The 26,991-nt window shown below is 42.0% G+C and overlaps 1 protein-coding gene across 2 annotated transcripts in view; it reads right to left on the bottom strand.

The window, feature by feature from the left end:
• The window catches only part of RARB (retinoic acid receptor beta), a 330,006-nt gene that overhangs the window by 191,982 nt on the left and 111,033 nt on the right, over positions 1-26,991 (bottom strand). For both annotated transcript variants that reach the window (XM_065629747.1, XM_065629748.1), the window contains exon 3: positions 2,362-2,862. In XM_065629747.1, the coding sequence (XP_065485819.1) occupies positions 2,362-2,539 (178 nt within the window). In that variant the 5' untranslated portion in view covers positions 2,540-2,862. The remainder of the gene's footprint in view (positions 1-2,361; positions 2,863-26,991) is intronic.

Here is a 26,991-nt window from a genome sequence, read left to right as displayed (position 1 = left end):
AACTTGATATAACATTATTACCATCATGGAAAGTCTAAAGCCAAGACAGAACAAAATAAAACAAGACAATATATTAAGCCTGATAGTAACTTTGAAAAAACATTGTTGAACTAAATTGTTTTAAAAAGATTAAAGAGATCTTTATAGCATTCCTATTAAGTAAGATCACTTCTGTTTTGCATGAAGGGAAAGAATTTAGAAGACAAATAATACAACAGCTTCAAGCATATAGAGAGCAGTAGTTTGACCAAACGTTTTCTTAAATGAATTTCTTCTTAACTTGCAAGCGAGATCCAAATTCTTCCATCATCCAATATAAGTTTTAATTTTAGTAGGGGTCACCAATCACACTGACCTTGGCCTATAGGTGGCTTTATTGTAAACAAACAAACAAATTCACAATAAAACAAAAAACCTGAAATATAACCCAAAGCTCAACCTGCTTGCTTCCAAGAAGTTATCTCCATAACTCTAGTGATATTAACTGCAAGCTCCAGAATCCAAAGTCTACAGGTGTCAAAACAAAACAGGCTGTCACCACCAAAGGTAAGAAAACAGTAGTACAAACCAGAAGAGTCATCCTGCAGGGGCTTGTGCCTGAAAATAAATTCTCATTCAAGTCACCCTTCTCCTTATCTTGCCAATTTTAGTTGGCATTTTCAAACACTATTGCCTGGAGCTATGCACAACAGCTGCCAGGCTTTCATGTGCCGTCAATGGGAGCCAATGTTGAGCTGCAAAGCACCTCAACAAAAATAATACCCTGAAAATGCTGGGTCCAGGGCATAAAGATACAAACCCAAAGATTCAGTAGTTGCCACCTACTTGCACATCCACAGAAATGCATACTTAGTACTACTTTTTTGAAAGGCTGAACACTGACTGGTTTGTTAATCATTAACAATGCATCTGCAACACACTCTTCATTCCACAGGAACAACTCACAGAACAGAAAAACTCTGCATATCTGATCACATATATTGGGTATTTACCAATGTATGCCTCAGAAAAAGCTCCCATTAACTAATAACACCCTGTTTCTTCAACAGACAAGTGTTCTTGCAATATCAGTAGACAAATTCAGTATGGTATTCTGATAATTAACCAGGATAATTTCTGAAAGGATTGGAAAGACAGTTACTTGTAGACCTTCTGGCTGCACATCATTTTGTTTTTCACCTCCAATAAACGCACTGCAATAAAATGGCAAATACAGGCCTGACCCAATTGTACCTCTTCCCACACGTGACTGAATTAAAACTGTCCATGTTAACTGGTGGAGAAAAAAAAAAGTGCTTTACTTCAAGACTGCCCAGCCTTCAAATAACCACGTGCGAGACAAGCAGCCAGAATTAGTACTAGGCAGCAAACCCCGCAACTTTACTCTTGAGAAGTTTTTTCATCACTGTGGTTTCCCATTCATGTTTGGTGTTCCAACTTTGCGTGCTTTCTCTTGAAAGATGTACGAGGAGCACTTCTTACAGCAAGACTCCTTTTCCTTCAGTGGAAAGTAGAACAGTTCTGTGAATTTGCTGTTCAGTCAAGACCCTTTCATATGGAACAATCACAGTAATGTATTTAGACAATCATCTTCACAACAAATTTACCTGCGAAGCTGTATACATTCTGTTTTTCCTCACATGGGTGACAAATACATCAGTCACTCACTGCTAAGACCTCCAGAGATATATTTTGTCTGTGTGATGCTACTTAAAAGAGTTTATACCTGGAACACCTTTGTTTGGAGCTACTTATACATAAAACTAAGACCAAGCAGAAAAAGTGTGTCCATCATAAGGCAGCAAAACCAAATGTGCCCAGCTAATACACTCGGCAGTGCTGAAAATGCAAGAGTACTGCACATGGAACCGAACCATAGACTCAGGGGCTAATTCTGCAGTCACAGGCAGCTCACAGCTACTTGCTGACCACTGGGCTGCTCTTCATAAGCTGCCCAGGAAGAAAGCAGATACTTACAGAAAAAAACTAAAGCAGCACTAATTACAGCACAATTTAAGAGAATTCTGTACTGCGAAATCATCGCTGTTCATGAATACACAATGACCACCTTTTCTTTAAACACAACATTGGATTCTGCAGCTAACATAATGCGGGACGTGCCAAAATCCATAGCAGGTTTTATCACTCCTGGTTTCCACAGCCTTCGTGCGTCATGTAGTAGCATGTTTATGCAATATTTAGTGAAAATGCTATTTCAAAATAAATGCATGCTCTTTACCCAAGTAAAATACATCACAGACAAACCACTGCAATTACTCTTAAAATAATTTCAGAATGAACACGATCAGTCTTTGTTAGAGGAAAACTGGTCAATAAAAGCTATTAATAGCAAGCACTTACTTGCAGGTGACGGGGTGCTGCAACCACTAGTTGGTGGGTGAGTCTGGAGTCCATGAAGGGAAGGCAGCGACAGTCCACCGAGGACTGGAGGAAAAAGTAATGGATATGGTGCTGGCGGATAGTGAGTCATATGTCCATTCACTGCTGGTACGGGACATGTGCGGCTGCTGGTTGTCATGTTAACACCTCACAGTGTAAAAATATTATGTTGCATCACTCCAGGCCAGAAAATAGATAACTCAACTTGTGAATGAAAGGGGTTGTCAAGCCTGCAGGTACGGCTTGACCTGGATTGTGTGATGATGAAAAGGTAATTCACTAGATCAAGTCCGTCCTGTATTTCATTGCCGCTTCCTACTGTTCTCTCTCCCAGGACATTCTTGCTTTGCAGACCGTGGGCAGAAAGTCTTCTCACTCTAGGTATTTGGGTACGGTTCAGTCACTTAGGCAAATGTTTCTGTTGGAGGACAGTTGCTCTCTACAGATGCATACTGATAAAGTCTGTGAGAAGAAGAAAATATTTTGATTATAATATTCATATTTTTAATATATAAGCATAGAAAACTCTTACTTCTTTGCCACTTTCATTAAGTAATTACTTATTTTTCAGTGTCTCACAAGATCAGCTTGATGGGTACGTGGGGGTAAAATTCTCACCCTACTGAAGCTCACAGCAGAACACCCGTTAACTTGATTTCCCTGCCCGATGTGTTACACCAAAAGCAATTTCAGGGGGAAAAAAAAATATATCTATATATATATATATAAAAACTTCTGTAAAATTTCCACATATCTGAAAGCTTTGGGTTTCTCCATAGAAGTTACAGAATGAATGACACTGAAGAGGCTCTCTGCTCCACTCCAATGCCAAGGCTCAGGCAGTGCACTGGGGAACTGTATCTGAGGGTGATTGTGTATTGGGCTGTTAAAACACTAATTGATTTACCAATGATTGTTCTCACAAAGGATAATTATTTTACTGCTGCTTAAGAGATACCTCACTGACTGTTCTCTCTTTTTTTATTTTTCTTTTTTTGGTGGGCAGAGGGAACTGCCTCTATCACCAAATAAACAAGCACCCGTTATTTCATAAGCTGGGTGAGTGATATAATGGCAACACACTGCTCCTGTGGTTTGCTAGAAACTCGCTGTCATGAACACCATCTTCTAAGTCATCCAAAGCTACACATGCCTTCCTCAGTGTTTCACCCAAATAGCTGGCACCTACCAAGGGGTCCCCATTTTCTCAGTCTCTGTATCAAAAACCTCAGGCTAAAAATGAGGCACTTCTTGTGCTATTCTTGGCAGGGAAATTTGCTCCCACCATAGCTGTTCAAGTCTATGTACAGTGGATGGCTGGTCTTCTTGGAAACGACCTGCTTGTCCAGTGTTAGTAAGTGCTACTGGTCTCTTGGTTGGTGAAGGGTTTGGAGAGGAAGCTGTATAAAGAGCGACTAAAGTCACTTGGTTTGTTCAGCCTCGAGGAGACTAAAAATAGACCTCATGGCAGCTACAGCTTTTGCACAAGGGGAGGAAGAGGGGCAGGCGCCAAACTCTTCTCTTTAGTGACCAGTGACAGAGCCCAAGGGAACGTCAGGAAGATGTGCCGGGGGAGGCTTAGGTTGGACATGAGGACAAGGTTCTTCCCCCAGAGGGTGGTGGAGCGCTGGAACAGGCTCCCCAGGGAGGTGTCACAGCCCCAAGCCTGACAGTGTTCAAGAAGAGACTGGACAAGGCCCTCAGACACACGGTGTGACCTGTGGGGTTGTCCTGTGCAGGGACAGGAGTTGGACTCTATGATCCTTGTGGGTCCCTTCCAACTCAGGACATTCTATGATTCTGTGATTCTTGAGAGCTACTGGGAAGGCTGCAACTACTCCATATCATAAATGCTCCTCCCCCAGTTATTTGTGCAGTGCTCCAGCAAAAAACACTGAGCACTGCAGCCAGCTCCTGAGCATGACCCTGCACAAAGAGTTACCCATCTCCTCCAACACACGTTGTTGGAGGAAGACAGTAGGAGCCACAGACCAAACTCGACCACCCAAAAGAAAGTCCAGGGCTGCCTAAAGGCTTTGTTACCCGAGACAAGGTGCTACACCTCCGCATCTGCTACAGTCAGCGAATGGTAACTACATCCGCTGCCTGTATACCATTTTTATTCATAATTCTTTGAAACTGTAGCCTGAAACCAAAGGCAAGAAGAGTTTGGGTGGGAAAATAAGGCAGTGGTGAAATGACTTTTTGATGCCAGAGGAGGGAAACTGCAACACCACAATGTTGACTATCATTCCTGCTCCTCAGTCTACTAGTTGTCAGTAAGAATTCAAAATGAGCAAGAGGGGTGGGGGGGGTGGGGGAAAAAAAAAGACGTGAATGCATATGTTTGCCTGTCAGAGAGCAGCAGAGTGTTTCTGCTCTGTGTGGAATACCAGCAAAGGTTACCAGCTGTGCATGTTTTCAGACAGCAATTTCTGCTGAGTGCAGCCTGCTCGGGGATAACAGAAATGTAGCTTGTAAGTATTTGATAACTGCGTAAATTATGCACAAAATACCCTTAATGCTGACGGAGACAGACATACACAGAGATGAGACTGTAATGGGGGTATAGTGAGCTAATGCACAGCTGTTGGCCATGTCGAGCTCAAGGACCACGTGCCTGGAAACCAGTGAAATCAAGCAGATCTTTCGAGGAAGCCTCAACAGCCAAAACACATCCACTCACTAACAACACAAAATGAGATGAAGCATCGCAGGTGACTGTTTTACCTAGCTAAAGCTCTACGAAACTTGGGAGAGGGAAAGCCAAGTATCAAAGGAATACACAAAGAACTAATGTTTTCTAAAGCAATTCCACGAGACCCAGCAAACATACCATGCTTCAAAATACTTGCAGAAAAACAAAGAGGGAAGGGATGTTGATGAAAACCAGCCCTCAAATATCTGTGCATTAAATTAAACATAGAACAAGGTCACCTATTTTTAAATGATGTAAGACTTTGGAAATAAAATTCATTTTATAAAACTGATACCTTCAATTATATTTCTATTAGCCAGAAAAATACAGAACTCAGCACAAATTATAAAAATTCCCAGAACTACAACATCAGATATATTTGTATATTTAAGTGAGAAGTATTCAGAAAAGAAGCAACTCTTCCAGGACAGAGGGGGAAACGGGGCACTCAGGAAACTCTTTGGTCACTTCCTCACCACTGGTGGAACATGTTCTGTGATGAATCTGGTGATGAAAAAATGCAGCAAGTATGCAGCTTCACATGAAACACCTAACAGTGCTAAACTAGATTATAATCCTATAGTTCTGCATGCTTTTAATTTGACATGAGGTGTAATTATATGCTGAAATTGCCACCAGAAAGCATGTTTATCTTGCCTTACTCAAAAATCATCCTCCACCCTTCATTGCAGGACATTTCCTGCAGATTGGCGTGCCTTCGGAATTTGTTTCTCTGCTCTTCTCTCTAATTAAAGGCATAGAGGGAAGACAGCGTAAAAGGTACGGCACTCTAAACAGTCTATCATTCAACTCCTAAATAGTGTCCCTCAGGAGCAGCAGGATATTATAAATGTTCGTGCGGCTGAACATCTATCTGATGGCCAAGGAGGAAATTGCAGGCAGATGTCTACATTCCAGCAACTCTGCCTGTGTAAAGATGCAAATGCCACTCACACCCTGTGCAAAAGACTTCAGGTCATCAGCACTGCTAACAGAGATTACAAACCCACCACCTCATCAGTGCACAGCAGAGGACATTGCAAAGTAGAAACTGCTGCAATATAGGAAATCCAAAAAAAAACCAAAAAACAACAAAAAAAACCACCACAACACAACAGTTGTCCCCATTCATGCCGGTTCCATGGCACTAAAGATAACTCCTAAGACAAGATGCCACTCACGTGTCACCAGACACATTCACACCCCTCAACTCACTGATGAAGATCCCAGCATTAGACACCAGCCACTGATGTCTAGGCTGCAGTTGGTTTCAAGGTGAAGACACCTCTTCTTCTCAGTTAAACCTGCACCACAGCTCAAAACACTGTAAGACAATGTATGGGTGCCAGCTTTGAGGAGACTTTCCTTTGCTGTCACTTGCTATGTTAAGTGTCCCACAGCTGAAGGAACATGTCACCTCTAGACTGTGCCATTTGCCCAGGATCATAGAATGTCCTGAGTTGGAAGGGACCCACAAGGATCATCGAGTCCAACTCCTGTCCCTGCACAGGACAACCCCACAGGTCACACCGTGTGTCTGAGGGCGTTGTCCAGTCTCTTCTTGAACACCGTCAGGCTTGGGGCCGTGACACCTCCCTGGGGAGCCTGTTCAGTGCTCCACCACCCTCTGGGGGAAGAACCTTTTCCTGATGTCCAACCTAAACCTCCCCTGGCACATCTTCCTGCCATTCCCTTGGGTTCTATCACTGTTCGCCAGAGAGAAGAGATCAACTCCTGCCCCTCCTCCTCCCCTTGTGAGGAAGCTGTAGCCGCCATGAGGTCTCCCCTCAGTCTCTTCTTCTCCAGGCTGAACAAAGCAAGTGACTTCAGCCATTCCTCACACCTCCTCTCCAAACCCTTCACCAACTTTGTGGCCCTCCTGTGGACACTCTCCAGTAGCTTTGTAACCTTTTTATACTGCCCAGAACTGCACACAGCGCTCCAAGTGAGGCCGCACTAGTGCGGAGTGGGACAATCACCTCCCTTGACTGGCTGGTAATGGGGTGCTTGATGCACCTAGGACAGAAAGCAAGCCCCATCCTTTCCCTGTTGTGTGGATGTTGAACATACTGTGCTCTGGCCTACACTTGCATTCCCTTGAGGAGTGAGCTAATGAGCTTACCCTAAATCGGAAGGGAAGAGCCAGCTACCACAGCTGAGGAGCAACCCCAAAAGGAGCAAGCTAAATTGACCACAGAGTCACCTTGGCAATGGTCAAACACCCATTCATGTGAGGCAACAGCATGGATTTCTGCCCTGCATGTACAAGGTAAATTTTTCAGAATATGGCTGTCATCAAGGCACTTCAGAGAATCTGCCAAGTACATGATGAAAATCCTCTTCCATTAGACTTGTCCTTAGTGACTGTTCATGAGTACAAGGCTCTTAGTATGAACAGGGTATGGAAAAGGATCATACAGAAAAGTTTCTTTGAAGGCTCACCAAGAGATGATCACATTGTGCACTATGCTGCACTGAACAGCGGCCAATGACTCTTCTTTGACAGAACATATGCCTCCTTTTTGGTTTTTACAGGCCTTTTATTGACTTCAGTGATAAAGCAGATGGCCACAAGGGAAGGAGGCTACAGTAGCTCCAGAGCAGACAGCATATTTATCAGCTTCAGTTAATGCAGCAGGTGTACCTGTCTCTTCCACATTTCTTCTTGGTGTTTGTGCAGCTGAGCAGAAGTTTTAAACCACAAATTTTCACATATAAGCTCCAAATTTTGCTGGATAAACAGTGACCCAACTTTTTTATCATCCTTTAATTTCCCGTGTATTTTTCACAAATTTTACCACAGAAAATAGTTTTGCTTTCCACACAACTGTCCATTCTCCTAGAATGTATTAATTGATTCTCATTATGTTGCTATTTAGCTTACATTCGGTAACAATACTTACTATTGTTATTGTAACATAACTCACCCCTCTAATTTTGCACTTGCATAAGTTTTAATTTTAATTCACAAAGCCCCTTTGCTGTTACAGGTTACTTTGATGCACATCAACAGCTGGATAGGCAAGAAGCCAAGACAGGAGGCTTGGCTGATAGTCCTGTGCCAATAGGAAGGTTATGCTGTGTCCTCCCTTCTGCCAACACCACCCCAACTCCACATTCCTCTTCCTCCCCTCTCACTGTCCATAGCAAAGAATTAAGTTGTCAGCATTGCAACTAAAGCAGGATTTTTGCCTTTTTTTCCTCATCCTCCTCTTTTGAAAAGGTCAGTGGGGAGCTCTGCCCTACCTGAAGCGATGTTTGAAATTCAGCAGTCATTTTAAGATATCCACGACTATGGCATCCAGCAAAACTTTGAAGCTAAATTTGCCATGCCTACACCCTTCTAACACAGTGAACCGCTGTTGCTCTTCCTTTACAATCGGAGCACAAAACCATGAAAACAGGAGAGGCACGCTGACATGAGGACATGCTCCGCACGGAGCTGGACACTGGGGAATTTGCTGCTCCAACCCCGGCAGCCTACAGCATAGATGTCCCCAAAGTTTCCAGGGTCATGGAGGAAGTCTCTTCTAAGTTCATTTCCCATTTTCTTGCCAATGCCAAAAATCCCCCCTCTCTCAAATCTTAGGCTGACTCCTAAAACAGGAACCTCTGGAGTGCAAGGGCAGCCTGGGCAGCAAGACAGGAGAGGGAATTTTCTCCCCTCCCAGCAACAAAAACAATTCCAGAGAAGTTTTGCATGAAAAACCTTTCAACAATATATTACATCTTTTCCCAAGGGCCAGAGTTGACACAGCCCTTACTTATTAGGCAGCTTTGAGACATATTCTAATGCAGTTTTTAAAACAAGATCTGATAGTTTCAAGAACCCTTACTGTATTTAATGTATAGTTTGTATTGAAATCCTTGATTATGCATAGCTTTCTATTATGCTAGCTGATGGCATTGCATTGAGTAGTACTGAATAATTCAGCAGATTTAGCACAAGTCAAGTGTGAATCAGTCAGATACAGTAACATGATAACCATGCTGCCTTTAAACTCTTAAAAATGCATGGAAACTTTATTTTGAAAAGGGGTGTACTCCATTTTCCATCAGTCCTTATTGACTGTGAGATGTTGCATTTTTGTTTTCTTGCCTATCCAATGAGATTTAATTAAACAATAAACTAGTTACTGTGGCAAGTAGTTAAAAAAAAAAAAAAAAAAAAAAAAGGCAGCCTTTGGAGTGTTATGTTTCCTTTATTAGCATAGTGATGTGAAACTAAACAGAAAAAGCAATCTAATAACAAACATTCCTTTGAGAAGGGCTCCGGGAGCAAAAGGACATCCACTTATTGTTCAGCCCATCCCATTGGTCCATATACGGCAATAAAGGTACAATAGAAGGAAACAGGAAACAGACTGGCACATCTGCATTATCTTATTAGAGGCTAATGGATATCTGAGAGGAACATGCATCTGATGCTGAATAGTCTGTACCAATCTCCGAAGCAATTACTCTTAATTAGTGGATTCTGTTTATAGATGGAACTTAGTGTACCCTTCTGTATCAAAGAGATGCAGGCATCTGGAGACAGATATGGTTTTCTTAAAGGGAAAGCACTACAGCACAATGTGAGGGTTGGGTTGGTGGGGTTTTTTTTGACAAAAAAAGCTCTCTGAAGCATAACATATTCTACTGTATTATTAATCAAAAGAGCATGCTGGTTAAAAAAAAAAAAGAAAGGAAAAAAAGACCATACTGTTAATCTCAAACGCTGAAAGTAAACATAGAAAGCCAATACTTGCATATGAATTATACGACAAAAACCACTTTGATGATAAGCAAATAAACAACTGAGTCTAAAATTTTCAATCGCTGGCCAAAAAGCTTAAAATAGCAGCTTAAGTCAGAAGAACAACATCTGCATTTTGTATCTGCCAAGTCTGCAGCCAAAAAAAGTAAACCACTCTATATGACCAGATGCATGAATAAAAAAGAAAATGCATGAAACAGAACTTCAAAGTCAGTTTACTGAAAAGCAGATCTATAACTCTTACATCCCATAACCACAATTGTCATATATTTTCAACTGTAGGTGCCAGACTTAAGGGAGGAGGGAAGATAAATTGTTGTAACAGAATTAAGACACTATTACTACAACACTCTTCCTACATCTTGGTATGCAAGATAGCTGTCTACTGGGCGACTGCAAATTCCTTTTTGTCATAAAGCTGACACTCACAAAATGGATTTCTGTTTTATTTGTTTTTTGCTTTTTTCCTGACTGAGATTGTTAAGAGATCATTAATATAATTAATGCAATTGTTGTTTATCTGAAAATCCTATTGGGAAGTATTAAAAGGCGGGGGTGGGGGGACCTTTTTTTTCCCTAAACAGCTATGCTTTGCATTGCCTGCCTTGCAAACACACACTGATGTATATGCCTGAAAAAAAGGCAAATCTAAATTTGAAAGGCGGGGGGCGAGGGAAAGTGAGACACAATGACACCCATTTATTTACACACCCTACAACAGTACCCTGCTGTGCCAGCTATTGATTTTAGTGGAACTGAGAGTCCATGCTAGAGAGTAGCAGCTGTGAGTCCGTAGCCTGAATCTTCATATGGGAACAATACTCTATAAGCAGAATAACCTATTTCAGCCAACCTTCATGTATAACATATAACATCAAAAACACACACAGCTTACATTTCCAAATCTGCAAGGCATTATGGTTATTTGTTCCACAAAGGTTCAGGGGAGTTATTCATTTATTTGTGCTAGCACAATGAAAAGATGTGAAGGACTGAAAATCCATGCTTCACGTCTGTTATTCTACAGAGATGTTAATTCTGTTCTATACTAACCATATTTAAGATCCTCCCACTGCATCAGGCAATTTCTCATTTTCTCCTGTTGTTTGCTGTTTTAAAGGGCTGTAGCTGAGGTGTGGGGTGGTGGAGTTTTTTCGGGGCTTTTTTTTTTTTTTTTCCCCAGCTATCTGCATTCCATGTTTCTTTCATTACTCAGCAGTTGCCAAAACTACACTGAGAAGTAAAGATAAATGGCTAGGTCAGGTGATGGGGTTAACAATTTACTGTGTGCACTGCCCCAAGAGCCAGATATAGTAGAATTGGCTCATGTTTATGTACAGGATGAGAAGTTGATTTCCTGTGCAGAGACTTTCAATCACTTCTATAAGGGACCCTCTTGCAGTTTTCCACAGAGAATTCAAAGGGCTTTGAATACATTTTGTGCTGGTATATAGGATACTCTGCTTTACAACTAAATGCATTCCTTACTTATTCTGCCGCATTCAAAAATCCCAATAGACCGTCAAGAAAATAAGTTCTCTTTCATTTATAGAAATGAAAAGGATGGTAACTGAGCTTCCTACTCCCCAAGTTTAAGTGAACTTTCACACAGACTTTCCTCCCGAACTTTAAAAGATATTTCCTAACTTCTAAAATTCTGCCTTCCGTGGAATCAAATCTTCTTTTCTTGAATTGTCATCTCTGTTGGTCCTTATTAATGTTTCTAAGGACGTAAAACAGTAATTCCACATCAAGTTGCGCCAGAGGTTCAGACTGGATATTAGGAAAAAATTCTTCACAGAAAGGGTTGTCAGGCATAGGAACAGGCTGCCCAGGGAAGTGGTGGAGTCACCATCCCTGGAGGTGTTTAAAAGGCGTTTAAATGAGGTTCTTAGGGACATGGGTTAGTGCTATAGTTAGGTTATGATTAGACTTGATGATCCTGAGGGTCTCTTCCAACTGAAATGATTCTCTGAGAATATCATAAATGAGAGACTGTCCCATGGGCTATAGTGGTTTATGAAATCAGAGATTTTCCAGACCAAATGCGTGTGGTTTTTTTCCCAGACTGAACCCATTCCCCTGTTTCTGCCCGTCCCCAAACTCAAAGGGTAAAACACATCACTTCTCTCAAACACAATTCAGATGATCCACAATTGAAGCAACACAGGGCGGCCTGCAAAAACAGCTCTTAGAAAGCAGGCTGGTCACTCAAGTCACTCATAACCAGAAACTCCCAACAGGAAGCTTTTCCCACTCAAGCCTTGTTCTCCGACTACATTTTTTTCACCAGGTTTCCTTTGTTCCTGCACAGTTTTTCCCTATAGTTCTGAAAAACTAGACCGGACTTTGAGACTCAAATTGTCCTCTGTGGTCCCATGTGTCCAACCAGATTGTTCTGATCCTACTGGCTTCTGTGCAAGGTGGCAAGCAACAAAGAGGGAAAAAATATCATTGATGGGAGTGAGGACCTTGCCTCTTGGGCTCGCCTCTCATGATCCAGTCAAATGTAAGCTGCAACCAGCGCCAACAGGCTGATAAGATTTGGGAAGATCTACAGATGCCAACAGGTAGCATCTTAAACTGACAGCGTACTCAACTATCTATAAAGGAAAGGTAGTATCACTGATCACTGATTAAGTTCAGAATGAGACACGCTTCCCATCCTGCAAAAAAAAATCTTCCACTAAAGGTCATCCCCTTAACTGGAATTTAACTGATCTCTAACTTGGACTAAAAGGCACGTCAAGACAGCACCACATCGATTGCCAGCCAAAGCAAGTTTTTGTGAGGAAGGCTCATGGAAAGAAATGGGAGGCCAGGGGAGGGAAGACAGAGTAAGCAAGGAAAACCACATCATGCTGTCTACGTTCAGTAATGCCATGCAATATGAGGGGATGTGCAGATGTTTAGAAGTACGCCAACCTCTTCCCAAGTGGTGTTACCGCTAGGAGGATGTGGGGGATCTCTCTGAAGACTTCCAAGTATGCTCTCAGAGTGCTCATCCTTAACCTTCCAGCTGATGGGGAAACATGTCATGGTGACCAATGGCACATACAGCACTTAACATCACTGCAACTACTAAAAAGGCCTTACACTGACTGTTTATAACCTTTAAGAGGCCTCTGAGATCAGTAAGAGGGGTCAAGTGATGTTATTGTTTTGGTGACAGATGGTAGATCCCTATTAAATAATGGTGGCCCGGGAATCATTAAAAGAATGGAGTACTTGATCTGCTCAGAAGCTGAAGAGGGAAGCAGCTTTGGAGGGCAGCTCCTTGACAGAGAAGTACATCTCTAAGGGAAGCCAACACTCTGTGGTCATGATGAGGACTGCAGGTGAACCACTGAAAGAGGATGACAAGATACTTCATTAAAGGGAGCGAAAAGACACTCAAGACCAGTGGTGACTTATTGGTGACAATAAGTGGTTGCTGGTCTCAAAACCTCCACCAGTGAAGCCGTGAGTCAGTACGGTGGCTCATCCAATGCTCTATGAGCAGCAGGTGCTGAAAACGTTAGTGTTGATGGCAATGCTTTATCTGTACATCAGTGTAGATGATGTAAAGTCAATGTATGTTAATGGGAAGGATCAGGGCAATTTAGATTTGCAACATTTGTCGCTCACCTTCACTGAACAAGACATTGCTAGAGATGACTGTCCTGATACAGAAGCAAATCTCATTTGTCTGTTCAGCCTTAGAGGTATCTCCCTGAGAAGTCTTGACCTTAGCAGCACCATCACAATAAAGCAAAGCAGCACGCCACCTCCCTCCCTGCAATCAGTTGGGTAGTCTTCCTCTGCACAGACTCATACAGATTATCTTAAGTGGCACAGACCTATTAGTCAAATTTAGCCAACCTGGATGTCTAGTGACAACTATGAATCATGGCATTAGACTTGCCTTCATCACCAATTTGAGGAAGAAAAAGCTGTAAAGCTTCAGTTTCCACTTAGGCCTTATTCAATACCCGGACAACCAGTAAATACAGCACTTTTTGTGCCCTGCTATGGCACAGACATGATGCCTAGTAACGCACTGAAGAACGGCCAGTGCTGTATGTGATCTTCACACACTATGCAAAGAAACAAAGACTTCAACATAGTCACTGAGATAAAGAGAATAAAATAGAGTTTAATCTGGAAAACATGCACTGCAGTGAAGAGTTCAGTCTCAATTCAGTAAACTTCACTTTATATGCCACACAGAGAAGGATCCTGCAAGGGTCCACTTCACTGCAAAGAAGAATTGCTATCTTGAGTAATCTAAACTTATTGTTAGGATGAGCATGTGGATTCACTCAAAAAAAATGAATAATGTTTATTCAGGGGGCTGTCTGAGAAACCAGAAATAAGATTTTGTTAGGGATGTGCCTGAATTATAAAACATCGATCTAGGCTTCTGAATCCTCCAGAGTCAGGAGGCAAGACCCTATGCTCAGGAGGTAGGTTCAATCTGTTAGCAGTCCAATTTTTTTGCACTGCAAGACCAAAAAATTCTACTTCCTCAGAGCTAGAGAGTTGGTACCCTTGCTGCGCCCCTTTGTCAAGTGAGGGGGGTGATTCAAGTGGAACAGGGGAAAAAGAGGGTTCAAGCACTGGTTGTGAACTTTGTTTCAGAACACTAGTCTGTTGGACTGGAGGTGCATCTATCATCTTAGTATCACAGAGGTGTGGACACTTTGCTAACACAAAATAACTTCACACACATAATTTATCATCTTTTGTTATATATGGCAAGTCTAATAGTATGTCTGCTGAAAGGTTCTGTAATTCCTCTGAGTTATTAGAGTCTTCAGTCCTACTTTACCCAGAAGACGACATTTCTGCTGTCTACTCCAGGCTCCTGAACCTTCACTTATTACATATCACAAGTTCCAATATATTCCCAGTAAGACTCCCTTAGGGTCAGCAGAATATGCCAGAGGGCTGGTGGAGATTATGAACATTTATTTTAAAACCTCTGTTCTCTGTAGCTCCCTGTCACAGGAACAATAGGGTAGCAAAATTAGGAACAGGCAGAACCATTAACTACAAGGGGACAAACCCACAGAGTAGATTGCAGAACAAAAATAGCATTTTTATTGTCGATATTTTGCTTAACAGGGAGCCAATAAAGCAATTGCAAAATGCTAATAATACGCTGACATAACACTGCACATGTAAGCACCTTCAGAGTTGTCCTCTGAATCATCTGAAAATGTTGCAAAACCTTATCAGTCAGGTCATAAGGACAGAGGTGCAATAATAAATCACGGTAGCCACAAATCCAGCACATCTTTTCCACATCCTAACATGTTCAGAAGATCTGTGTCCTGGAATTATTCTGCAAGAGGTGCCAGACAGATGGATTACATTATCAGGAAGACCAAAGTGAACTATGACCTTACATTTCACTTCCAAAAAGCAACCTAACAGCAGCCTAAGCACCAACAAAATTCAAGGAGACTCGTGTCATATATGTCAGCCTGCAAAGCAGCACATCTGACACAAGACAAAAGTATTCTTGTAGAATAAGCAAGTGTGTGAATTGATCACAGTCATCGTTCCCAGCAAGCCCATTTCTGAAAGCATCTTTCCGCTGGTAAACCCAAGACAACTTTCTCACTTCTGCAGGCAGGAAAACAAGCCTGAATTACTTCACACTTACTATGCAGGAAGCAGTTGCATGCAGGTGCTTAGGGATGGAGACAGGTAATATACCACCATATGGCATTTAGATCTGCCCAAACCTTCTGTCATGTTTAAGCATTTTAGCCATAAGCAGTTTAACCTCAACAAGGCAGCATTCGGCCTCTGAATGCATCAGGATCACTCACCTTTCAGCTTCACTGGCTAAGCAGTGTATTAAAAAATATTATTTTTGAAAGCATTCAAGAAAGTAGCAGTGAGCATTTTCATAATTATGTCATGAGATACGAGTTAACTCTCTCAACAGCATCTGGAATCCCATAGGAGCTGCTACATTTGGCTGACTACCAGTCTCCAAGAAGACTGTTCCTGCAGAAAGGCAGGGTGAAGGCAAGCAGCACTTCCTCCAACAAGCCCCCAGCCAAATTCTGAACAACCACGAGCAGAACAACAGCAAGGATGTTCAGCCTCAGGAACAGGGTGCTGATTTCTGCATCCTCCAACCCATGCACACCAATAAATGTAAACCAGTAAGGGAAGCAAAGCTCCCAGAGCTCCCAGCAGCACTTTCCCCCTCACATGCCAGGAGTTAAGCCTGGGATAGAGCTGAGTAAAAGCCAGAGCACACCCATATCCTGGTACCAACACCAGCATCTCTGCCCCAGCGGCTGATCCTTCCATTGTGCTCATCATGCAGCGCAGTCCAAGTCGCTCTGCCAGATACTCTGCATTTATCGTATGATAACACATCCATCCACCTTGTAACGTGCCTGATAACCACCCTTCCCCACTGCAGCAGAATGACATTAATGCTCTTCCTGCACGATTTTCGGGACAGCAGCACTTCACAAGTCAGGATCCAGTAGCCCAGCACAATGGACACAGAAGAGTGAGAAGCTCAAAGCTGTGAAGCCCAGCTGGGTGCCCGAGGCTGATGAGACAATCTGATTTAACCATGCAAATACCAGCAGCCAAGTAGAGCATATCTTTGAACTGGGAATGTCAAAGCAGACATGTCACAACAGAGAGTGCTTTTCTAACAGCACCTGAAGTTCCTTCAACAGATGCACACACTGAGTGAGCAACAGAATTAATTTCTAAGGAAAAAAAAAAATCTAAAGAAACTCTTAGCTAGTAAGACAGAACCATTCAAAATCGACTCACGACTTCTGTGATTATAATAAGGCAAAGAAAAAAAAAAAGAAAATAAAATCACTAAGCAGAATAGTCCAGAGACAGCTGAAAGGTACACGTTGGTTCAAGCACATCTCTCAGTATTGCTCTGACTGCATCCTCTTCCCAGCTAGCGCTGCCTGTGCCAATCGGGTCTCAGACAGTTGTCCATTATACGGGGTCTCACAGAGTACCATATGCTAAAGCAAATCAGAAGCAAGCAGAAAAAAAGCAATTTAAGTGTCCTCAAAATGATGCATAAGCAAGAGAATGCAATAAAGATGCCAAGTAATAGATATAATCTCTCAAAATAAGTGAATTCTGTAGAGGCTGTCACTTCCTTTATACAAGCCCTGGTTCTTGAAGATTTTCTGCGTATATGGATCCTAAAACAAAGTCTTCCGGTTCCCAGTGTGGAGTCCATCACTGCAAGGACTGTGAGCTGGGGAGAACCATGGTCAATCTGCATTGCACATCCAAGCTTGAGGGAGAGGGGAAGGCAGTCAAACTGGGAGGAAAAATGAACATGTTGGGTACAGTCACTGTTGCTTAATTTGATGACAGATGTGAAGATCCCCCTTCCACACATACAAAGCCCGTGTGTGCCATCAGATTCACAATGACAATGGACTGAAAAAACACCCCAGTCTACTTGAAATAATTTTTTAAAATGACAAGTGACTAAATTGTGTGGAATACTAAGAAATTCAAGGATGCAACATACCTGACTGAATAACACATGAAAGAATTTTCCAAGAAAAATTATGCAGAGCTCTGAAATAGCAAGAGATGGAAGAGATACTGAAGATGGAGAAAAAGCATCCTCTAGATCATTTCTTTCTATGAATAGCTGTATTTATGACATGGACTATGTCTCATATTCACGTAGCCACTCTGACCCTGGTTTTGCCAAAAATGTGTGCTTTAGTTTTTTAACATATATTACACACACACACAAAAAATATATATACATATATATACACACACACTCCAAAACCAGTAATGAGAATCCACATGTTAAACTATTAGATCTCCTCCTTTTTACCACATTTTATAACTACAGTAATAAGACCTATACTATGGTTTTATCACATGTGAGCTAAGACGTTTTTTCCTGTATGTTTTTGAACAGTAATGATGGGACTTAATAAAGAATCAGGTTTACTGTCTTTAATTATGAGATTATACAGGTTTCGAAACAGAAAGAAGTATTTATTCTGTTGTACAAAGAGAAATGCAAAAATGCATCCTCTGAGTGCCAGATCTAAGAAGAGACCAAATGGCTTAAAAGTAGGATAGTAAGAAAATTAGAGAAATGCTATAGTGAGAACTTGAATTCTAGTCTAGCATTTGATTTAGTGATAATCCTCCAAAACCAGCTCTGTATCTGATAAACATAGGTTTAGGATCCAGTTGTTGACACATGGTAAGGAAATGAAACACATTCTCCCTATATGAAGTTCACATTTTTCTGGGTGAAACAAAGCACACTTGTATCCCATGTCTCTACTGTACTTTCTAAAGCAGTAAAGAGAACTGAGAGTCATCTAAATGAAGCATTATTGTCTGATGTGCCAAAAAGTTTTGAATTTAATAGCTTGACTGTCACACCTACTCTTAAGCCTTTGAAAAATAAGGAAATTCCATTTAAAATTTACACAACAAACCCAAGGCACACCAATTCCTTGACATTACACCTCTGCTTCACATATCTCATTTCAAAAGGTAAGTTGCTCACTGAACCTCTCCACGTCAAGCAAAACAGAAAACCCCCTCTTGAAAATGAGTGAGGGTAGAAAGTCAGGTTCACTAGAACATTGCCAATGAATAACCACCACAATAATAACATATTCTCCTTTAAGGAATTCTCCACTTTTAATGAGGAAACAGAAATGTTAGCAGGTCTGACAAGTGGTGATGATGGTACCCAGTTCGCACCTTCTGAACAGAACCCATCATTCAGCCATGTACCAGCCAACCAAGATTACTTTGTCCCTCAATTTGTAGAAGCACATAATTCTGAGTAATTATGTTACTCGAATGGCCCTGAATAATAGTGAGTAGCAAATACATCAAACGGGAAGCTAAATTTTATAATTTAAAACATGCATATAAATAAGAGGGGAGAAATAAAAAAAATACACTTTTTCAAAACATCGTACAAAATTACATAGCAACGGTGTAAAAGCTTCTGGGCAATTTCCTTTCCCTGGACTCCAATGGAGGGTTTATTCCAGAGAGACAACCCTCAGTAGACAAAGCCTGCTTGTAAACATAGGAATATAGGAATTGCTGTACTGGGTCAGATTAATAGTCCATTTAGTTCAGCAACCTTTCATTTAACAGGAGCCAGCATCAGATGCTTCAGGAAAAGGATGAAAAAAATCTCTAGGAGAGCTATTACAGAAAAGCTTTCCCATAAAATTTCTTTCCAATTCCCATCGTCTACTGGATGGCTTATGCCCTGTAACAGGAGATTTTTCTCTTGGTCTTTTTATTTGTTTTCACTAGCCTGAATAATACAAATAATGCTAAATAATACCCCAAGCGTTATGGATATCTTCTATATCTGTATCCCATATATTTTTAATCCTCAAAATTGTTTGCTCTAGCAGAGCTGAGAGGCACCGAATTTCAACATCACCAGTGTGCTGCTTAAAACAATATTCTGCTATGCTTTTACATAACTCTATCATTTTCCCTGGATGATCTCATGGAGTTATGGGGCCTAGCGTAGCATAGCCAAAGGAAAGTTAAATGGATGTAACTCACCTTTTTCAAGAGTCCCTGCTGCTCTGTATACTGCAGTGACTTTTCAGAAAGAGACTTGGAGAAGGCAGAAACACCTCCAAATTCCCTCCCCTGCCCCAAATGTTTCATGTTTCCTTCAGGCCAAATATTAGTTTCTTCGTCAAATTTACTTGTCCATCTTAATTGCTAGTATACACTTCTTTAAATGTCACCCATCTAGTTAACAACTGCCTCAAATTTCAGAGCAAACACTTTTCAGGGCAGGAAAAAAAAAAAAAATCAATTCTGAATAACTACTCAAGAGTAGCAAGTCATTTCTCTAATTAAGGCATTGACTTTCTTCTAAGGTTGCACTAGCATTATCTGTATAGCTACTTCCGTGTTAAAACCTTAGGTAAATATTAGTAAAGAAACAATTACATCCATTAATAATAGCAGCTGACAGATAAACACTACTGAGAGGACTCCATTTGCTCCCCAGACAAACACAGTGCTGGTTTCCAAATGAAGGCAGAAGGGGAATAACACAGACCCAGGCTGCCCCAAAAACTGTATTCGCATCTACATGTAAACATTCTGGCTCTGTAAACACCAAGCCATCACCAGCCTGCTTATCATCCTCTCATCTGGTCCACAGCGAGCGGCTAAGGGGGAAGCTCCAGACAAGCAGGGACAGCAGCAGCTCTTGGCCCTTCTGCCCCATCGTTTGACCTCTGCTTGGCTTTAGGGTCACTTGCCATTTATCCATGCTGGCTGAAGTCCGCAGGCTGCCTCCAGGATTTTTGGAGAAGGCTGAACATTTGCAATTTTTGTTCATTAATCCACACTACCCGTGTCCATATGTCTTCATTTGCAAATCAGCTCAAGCATGGAAAGGAATAGAGCATGGGCAAGTATTAGACTAAATTATTGCAGCAATCACATTACTTTTGGTGAACTGCCTTTTGCCAAACCAAAGCATCTGCAGCTCAGAAATGTAACTTCCAGATTTAAAAACTTTTCAAAAAAGACTATCAGTTCAAATAGATTTGGATGAGGCAATCCTCCAAACATTATTGCTGCAAATAAGACTAGTGTAACCAAATCATCCCTTTGAAATCAGTTGTGACAGAACACCTGACCAAGGAATCGCCACATGGGATTTTTTTTTTTTTTTTAATTTTACTTTTTAAACAATGCCATGTGAATATTATACTTCAAGTTTCCCTAATCTCATTTAAAATTATATTCTCCTATTTAGTTCCATCTATCTAGAGTCAAAAGGCATAGCAGAAATGGTAAGCAATGACCAGACTCTTGAGATTCAGGCTGAAGGAGGAATTAAATGAACAGAAACAGCTGCTGACAGAGAGCTGGGAAGCCTCAGGAGTACCCCCCTCATCTCTTAGTGCAGGTCCTTCCCAAAAAATCCAATGCAAAGATTATGTCGCATAGACAGACAAGAAGTGGAACCAGGTCTGCACCCAAGGATCAGCTCATAGTCACGTATGATCTGCCCCTCACAAATACCAAAGAGATACCACAGGGCTGACAACATCTGGAAAACCCGGGACAAGGAAACCTTAGCATAGGGCTCCTGGTGCTTTCAGGGACTGATGGCTCAGAGAAGCACTGCTGAACATCTGCAGGGCCTCCTCACAGGTACGAAAAAGCAAATACCATCACCTATCAGACAGAATGGCGGGGAAGGACGTTCCTGATCTCAACACAGCTTTTCAACGCGGGCAACGCGGTCTTGTCTTAGGCACTAGGTGAGATGGAGAAAAATGAACGCATTCAGGTTTTTACAAATGCCACTATAATCTTTTTCTTTATTATTCACAGGATTTAGAAAACATACCAATGGAGTCAGAGGCTCTAAATAACAGAGTTTCCCTATCAGCAAAGTGCAAAAAAGAAACTATAAATCAACCAACTTCACTGGGATGGTTCAAAAAGGGACAAGAAGTAAGAACCAGTTCTAAGCAAGGTCAAGCTGACTGAAATCTTAAGAGTTTGAAAAAAATGGAAAGTGTTGTGACAAGTAATCTAAACAAATGTTAAAAGTGAAGTTTGACAAAGATAAAATATCTGCCAAACACCCAAAACATAAATGAAACTGCCATTCAGTGAGCGCCAAATAAAACAAGATGTAGCCAGGCCGTTTCTGACAGAACAGTAAGGGTATTGTTAGGTCTTCTTATAGACCTCCTTTCTTCATGGAGAAAAAAAAAAAAACACCAAACCACAAACCCTAGCACACCAGTACGTGGAAAAGTGTGTTTCCATTTTAGTGCTCACCTCAGACTTACTGTATTTATCTGGGAAAGAAAAGGGATGGCTTTCCCCCCCGCCCCCTCCATGGTTTCTGCTGAGCACTGGGGCATTGCACACATGGGAGGGTTCTGAGGACCAGAGCAGCAGGAGATGATGAGAGGTGACCAGGAAAGTCCAAGGGGAGGAAGACAAGAGTTTGGGGGGGTGGTAAGCTCATCTGAAACTCCTGAAAATATTTTTGTTTTGGTTAAAGCCTATTTAGTTCCAAAAGCTAATTAGCATTTTAAATAAAGGACCTCTTGATTAAACTTTAACCACCTCATCCTTTCAGTGACTATGCTGGAAGTCAAATGTTACAAAATGAACAAACGTAAGGTCTTTACACTTTTAAGAAACAATGAAACAATGTTTTCCATAAATTTCCTAAAAAGAAGCAAAATACAGCACAGAGAGTATGATACCAAAAAAACCCACACAACACAGACCAAACCCCGCCCCCAAAAGCAACCCACAAACTGTTTTCTGAACAGTATTTTGATCTTTTCAGAAGCAAACAGCAAAACCACCATATTCGTCACTACAAGCTTCATTTTACAATCAAAAGCATAGAGAAATATGCACATTTAATTAGCAGGGAGAACACAAAAGCCCATTAATGGAAACCAAAACACATTCTGGAAACAAAAACACGCTTTAAAAGCTACAGAGAGACAGTGACGTCTTCCTCTGATCATGGTAACAGTGCAGGAGCAACTCCTGAAAGTGGCACACTTATTTCCAACTCACAGCTCCGCAGGATATTCACCCTTCCGTGACTGCTTAACATGATCTTCTCTATTTATAGCAATCTTTTTTCCAACCATTATTGTATGGACATTAAAATGAAAAGGCCATCACAGAAATACGGCAGCGACCAACACCAGCAACTGAATAAAAGACACCACCTTCAGCACACGCTTTTGCTTGTAATTTCAGTGGTTCCAAGATTTTTGTTGGCAGCATTCGCTGTAGAGATTGGGAGAGCCTACGGGTAATGCTGGAAGCGTGGGTTGGGACTGACCCAGGGGTGCAAACCACAGTGTGACCCCGACTTTAAACAGCAGCTAACGTTAGTGGAGAGCACCCACGTCCAGGCCTGGCCTCCTGACCATCCAAACCAGCACGGCCCATGGGGTGGCAAGGACTCACACCCCGAACCAGGGCTGCTTCTGGGAACGACGGTGATCCTCCCCCCAACCAGCTGCAGCTTTCAAGCAGTAGGCTCCCTACAGACAGGAGAGTTCCACAATACATTGCATCCTCCCTTCCCTGAAGCACCTAACCAGCTAGAGGAACTATGCTGAGGACTATGTCACTGCCACCTCCCCGACGCACAGTAGGAGCCACACAGTCATCTGCTGCTGCCGTATACCTACAGTAAATTACAACCCGCTGTGGTGCTACAGGCAGAGCCCCCCTGCCACAGAGATGAGGGGTTGACCTCTGCAAACCCACCTGAAGCTGTACATCCCACGGCAGGCGAGCCCAATAACCTATCCTGCATAAGGCTCAGCAGATAAGTAACTCCAAATTATTTCACAGGCAACTGGATTAAGCCCCTTCAGGTACCTGGAAACACCTTCTCCAACCTACAAGTGCAGAATGAAACATCTCCTACCCCATCACAGGCTCACTGCTTGCCTACTAAGGGTGTCCCGGGTCCTACCCATCTGGCAGGTGAGTCCTCCAAACCATCAGCAGGCCCACCTGTGTGAGCAGCCCCGCTAACCTGCTCCACCTGGCTGCACTAATCATGTTGTAGCACCCAGACTTCCAAGATGTATCTGAATGCACAGATACATGTCCTCAAAAGACATGCTGTTTTGCGAGAGAGAGTTTACCTTCTCAGACACAAAGGATCCATCATCTCAGCCTCAGCTTCCATCACAATTATTTCCTCACAAGCGTCCTGTGTGTTTCTTTACAGGATGGCTGCAGTTGCATTGCATTTTAATTAATTGCACACATGAGAACTGGATTTCACACAAATTCACTTCAGCAGTTTTCAGCCCAGAACAGCCTCTAGTCAGACTTTAAAAGAAGCCCAGCTTTCTCCTATTATAAATACAGGCCACAACAAACTGAGGAAAGCTTAAATGTGTTCTGATTTGCTTACAGGATGAAAATACCTTACATTTAACTATGACAAACATGGTTTTGGTAAAAAAAAAAAAGTATTTATTTTAAAATCTAATTGTCATTTTAATATTTATTTTAAACTTACTAACCAATAAAACTCTATTTGAACCTGTTAATTACACAATTAACATTTAAACCCATCACATGTCAACTATCACTGTCGAAGGGATGGTGAGTGCTGGCCCATGAGGCAAATGTGTCCATCAGCCTCAAACCCCATTCTGGTAACCAGCAGCTGGTATGAAGCTGGTATGAGCCAGAGCTGTAAACACGAAGTGAAGTAATGCCTTCAATTGCAGCTTCTAAAGGAATTCTAATAAAAACTGAAATTAGAAAACTGTATATACAATTCAGAACCATAAGTTTTCCACACCTACAGACCAGTTCTCATCAAAAGGCTACAAGCTACTTGCATCTAACTGCTTCCAAGACTCAGGAGAGAGAAATCTCACCTATGGACCACGCCATTGTTGAGGCAGCTCCTTTCTTACCCTTGTAGCCAGAAAATGCCAGCCCTTAGAGGCACACATAGGGTTGGCAGCTGGAGGCTGGAAGCATGGCTTGCTAAGCAGCAAGGCACAGGCAAGAATTATGATTCTATGATTCTGTGATTCTAAGAATGAGAGAGCTGGGCACAGTGAGACCACCACAGCTCATGGGGTCAGTCAGCTGGAAAAACTGACTCACAGAGCCAGAAGTGGGAAGGCGACAAACCATGACTTGTCCATAGAAGAATATTTCAGGAAGACCAGCAAACAACTCTAATTTTTTTAGGTGTTAGTGAGGAAGGAGATGACCACACAAGCAGAACCCAAGGCTGCATCTCACCTCAATGGAATTTGGAAAGAAACACTGGCAAACTAATGAACTTCAAGGCTCACTGTTCCCAGTAGGATTTAAGGGCTACCCGAGGGAGGTATTCCCAGCAGGAGTTAGGCAGACACAAAGCTCTCAACATCTTAAAGTTGGGTCTGGATTATATTCATCTCAGAGAAGATGCAGCTCAAAGGTCAAGATAAGAAGGTGCAAGTGTACTTTTTTGTTCTGCAATTTCAGATTATTGCTTATAAACTACACGGGAAAAATAAATCCAGAGACCATATTGCCTGTTTTGTATTTTAATTAAGTAAGTGCCTGGAAATAAGTAATAGAGTTTTTCCACTGCCTTCTCTTGCTAGCTGCCCAAACACAGGCCTTTCTATAAACATGTCACGGATCAAGATATTCATTAAATACAAACAAAAACCCTACTGGCACATAAGCTAATTAAAATGTCTCTACCAATTTTACCTTTGCTTTTTTTCTTAGCAACGAATACATCCTCATTTGACGCAAACCCCTGTATTCTGTAATCCAAATCTCTCTCCAGCCACCCGTGGTTCTTTTGCCATTACAGCATATGACATTTCAGAAAGGCTCTGATGTTGCCATTTTCTCACCCAACTCCCAGAGATGTCCAGACTGTATTCTATTCATTGTGGGCAATTTGTTAATGTCCAATTTACCCAATGCTGTTTGCGTCATTTTAGTGTTATGAATGGCTATTGTTAGCCTGCTGTTCTTTGCTCCGCAGAAAAGGAGTTTTTGGGGGGTCTGATATTTTGCTTGGTTAGTTGGTTTTGCTGTTGGTTTTTTTTTCAATAACGAAGTAAAACACTTTTTCAACACTCCAGAGCCGCACACCCACATTTAGTTGCTGTACTGGGTCTGGCTGGGATGGAGTGAATTTTCTCCACAGCAGTCCCCACAGTGCTGTGCTTTGCATCCGTGGCTGAAACGGAGTTGATAACCCACCGATGTTCTTGCTCTTGCTGAGCAGGGCTTGCACAACAGCAAGACCTCCTCTTGTGTCCGCTCTGCCCTGACCACCCCGGTGAACAGGCTGGGAGTGGGCGTGAGACTGGAAGGTGACACAAGTGGGACAGCTGACCTGCACTGACCAAAGGGATATTCCAGACCATGCCGATGTCACGCTCAGCAATTATTGCTCAGGGAACAGAGGAGGAAGGGGAAACATTCATGGTTATGGTGCTTGCCTTTCCGAGCAGCCTCCGTGGGCGCTGAGGCCCCGCTTCCCAGGAAGCAGCTGGATATCTGCCTGCTGATGGGGAGCAGTGAATGAATTCCTCTTTTTGCTTTGCTTGCGTGTACAGTTTTTGCTTTCCCAATTAAAATGTCATTATCTCGACCCTCTAATCTTCTCACCTTCCTTCTATTTTCTCTCCATCTCATGGGAAAGTGGAGTGAGTGAGCAGCTGGGTGGGCATTCGGCTGTTAGCCAAGGTTAACCCAACACAGGGCGGCAACTCACAACAATTTTCTTCTTTACCTCCTTCTTCATCTCCAGTTATCTTCTGTTTAATTAATCTAATTAATCCATATTAATTTAGCAGATCAAAGAAAAGTCTTGACATAACAGCTGAGTCGGTAAACATCACTGCATTCTTGGAATCACAACAGATCTATGCGAAGTCACTGACTGAAGCTGGACACCCTCCTTAGGCCAGCCTCACTTTCTCTAATCCATAGGATAAATTTAAAGTTGTTATTTATAAGAATTATTTCAGGAAATCCTTAGGAAAAGGGAAAACAATGATAGTACAGATATGACATAACCACCTACACTTATATGTACCTACCTCCACTTCCACCCATAACAACAGAAAGGATATCAGAACTGCAAGACCCCTGATTGATCCACGTGGTAGTAACACAACCCAGTTGTTCAGTGATGGACAGGGCACTGGCAGATGCCAGAGAAATGACCTCAAAAGCTGTAAAGTTGCTCACATCTTTGTGAAATTAGCATAAAGGCACTAATAAACCAAAATGACTTAGGCACTTCAGAGCTGTACAGAACCACGTAGGTCATGGGAGAGAGGGCTGCTGGATTGTATCTTCAGATCTGACAGTGATTCGCTAGTGACTTCAGGAAAGTCATCTGAACTCTATCTGAGTCAATTTTTCCATTTGTGAAATGAAGATCAACATGCACTTCCATTTCAAGATAAGTGAAATACCCAAGGCTGGCAACATCATTAACTATAAGTAACTGATATCTATTAGTACTTGGTGTATGCGATTGCCCCTTTGAGCAGTTTTCCTGGGGTTATGGGGAAACACGACCTACAGCTTAGTACAAGAT

The sequence above is a fragment of the Caloenas nicobarica genome, chromosome 2 (genome assembly GCF_036013445.1).
Source record: "Caloenas nicobarica isolate bCalNic1 chromosome 2, bCalNic1.hap1, whole genome shotgun sequence".
Classification (NCBI taxonomy): Eukaryota; Metazoa; Chordata; class Aves; order Columbiformes; family Columbidae; genus Caloenas; species Caloenas nicobarica.
Note: the sequence above shows the minus strand (reverse complement) of the source record. Positions and strands in the feature narration are given on the sequence as shown.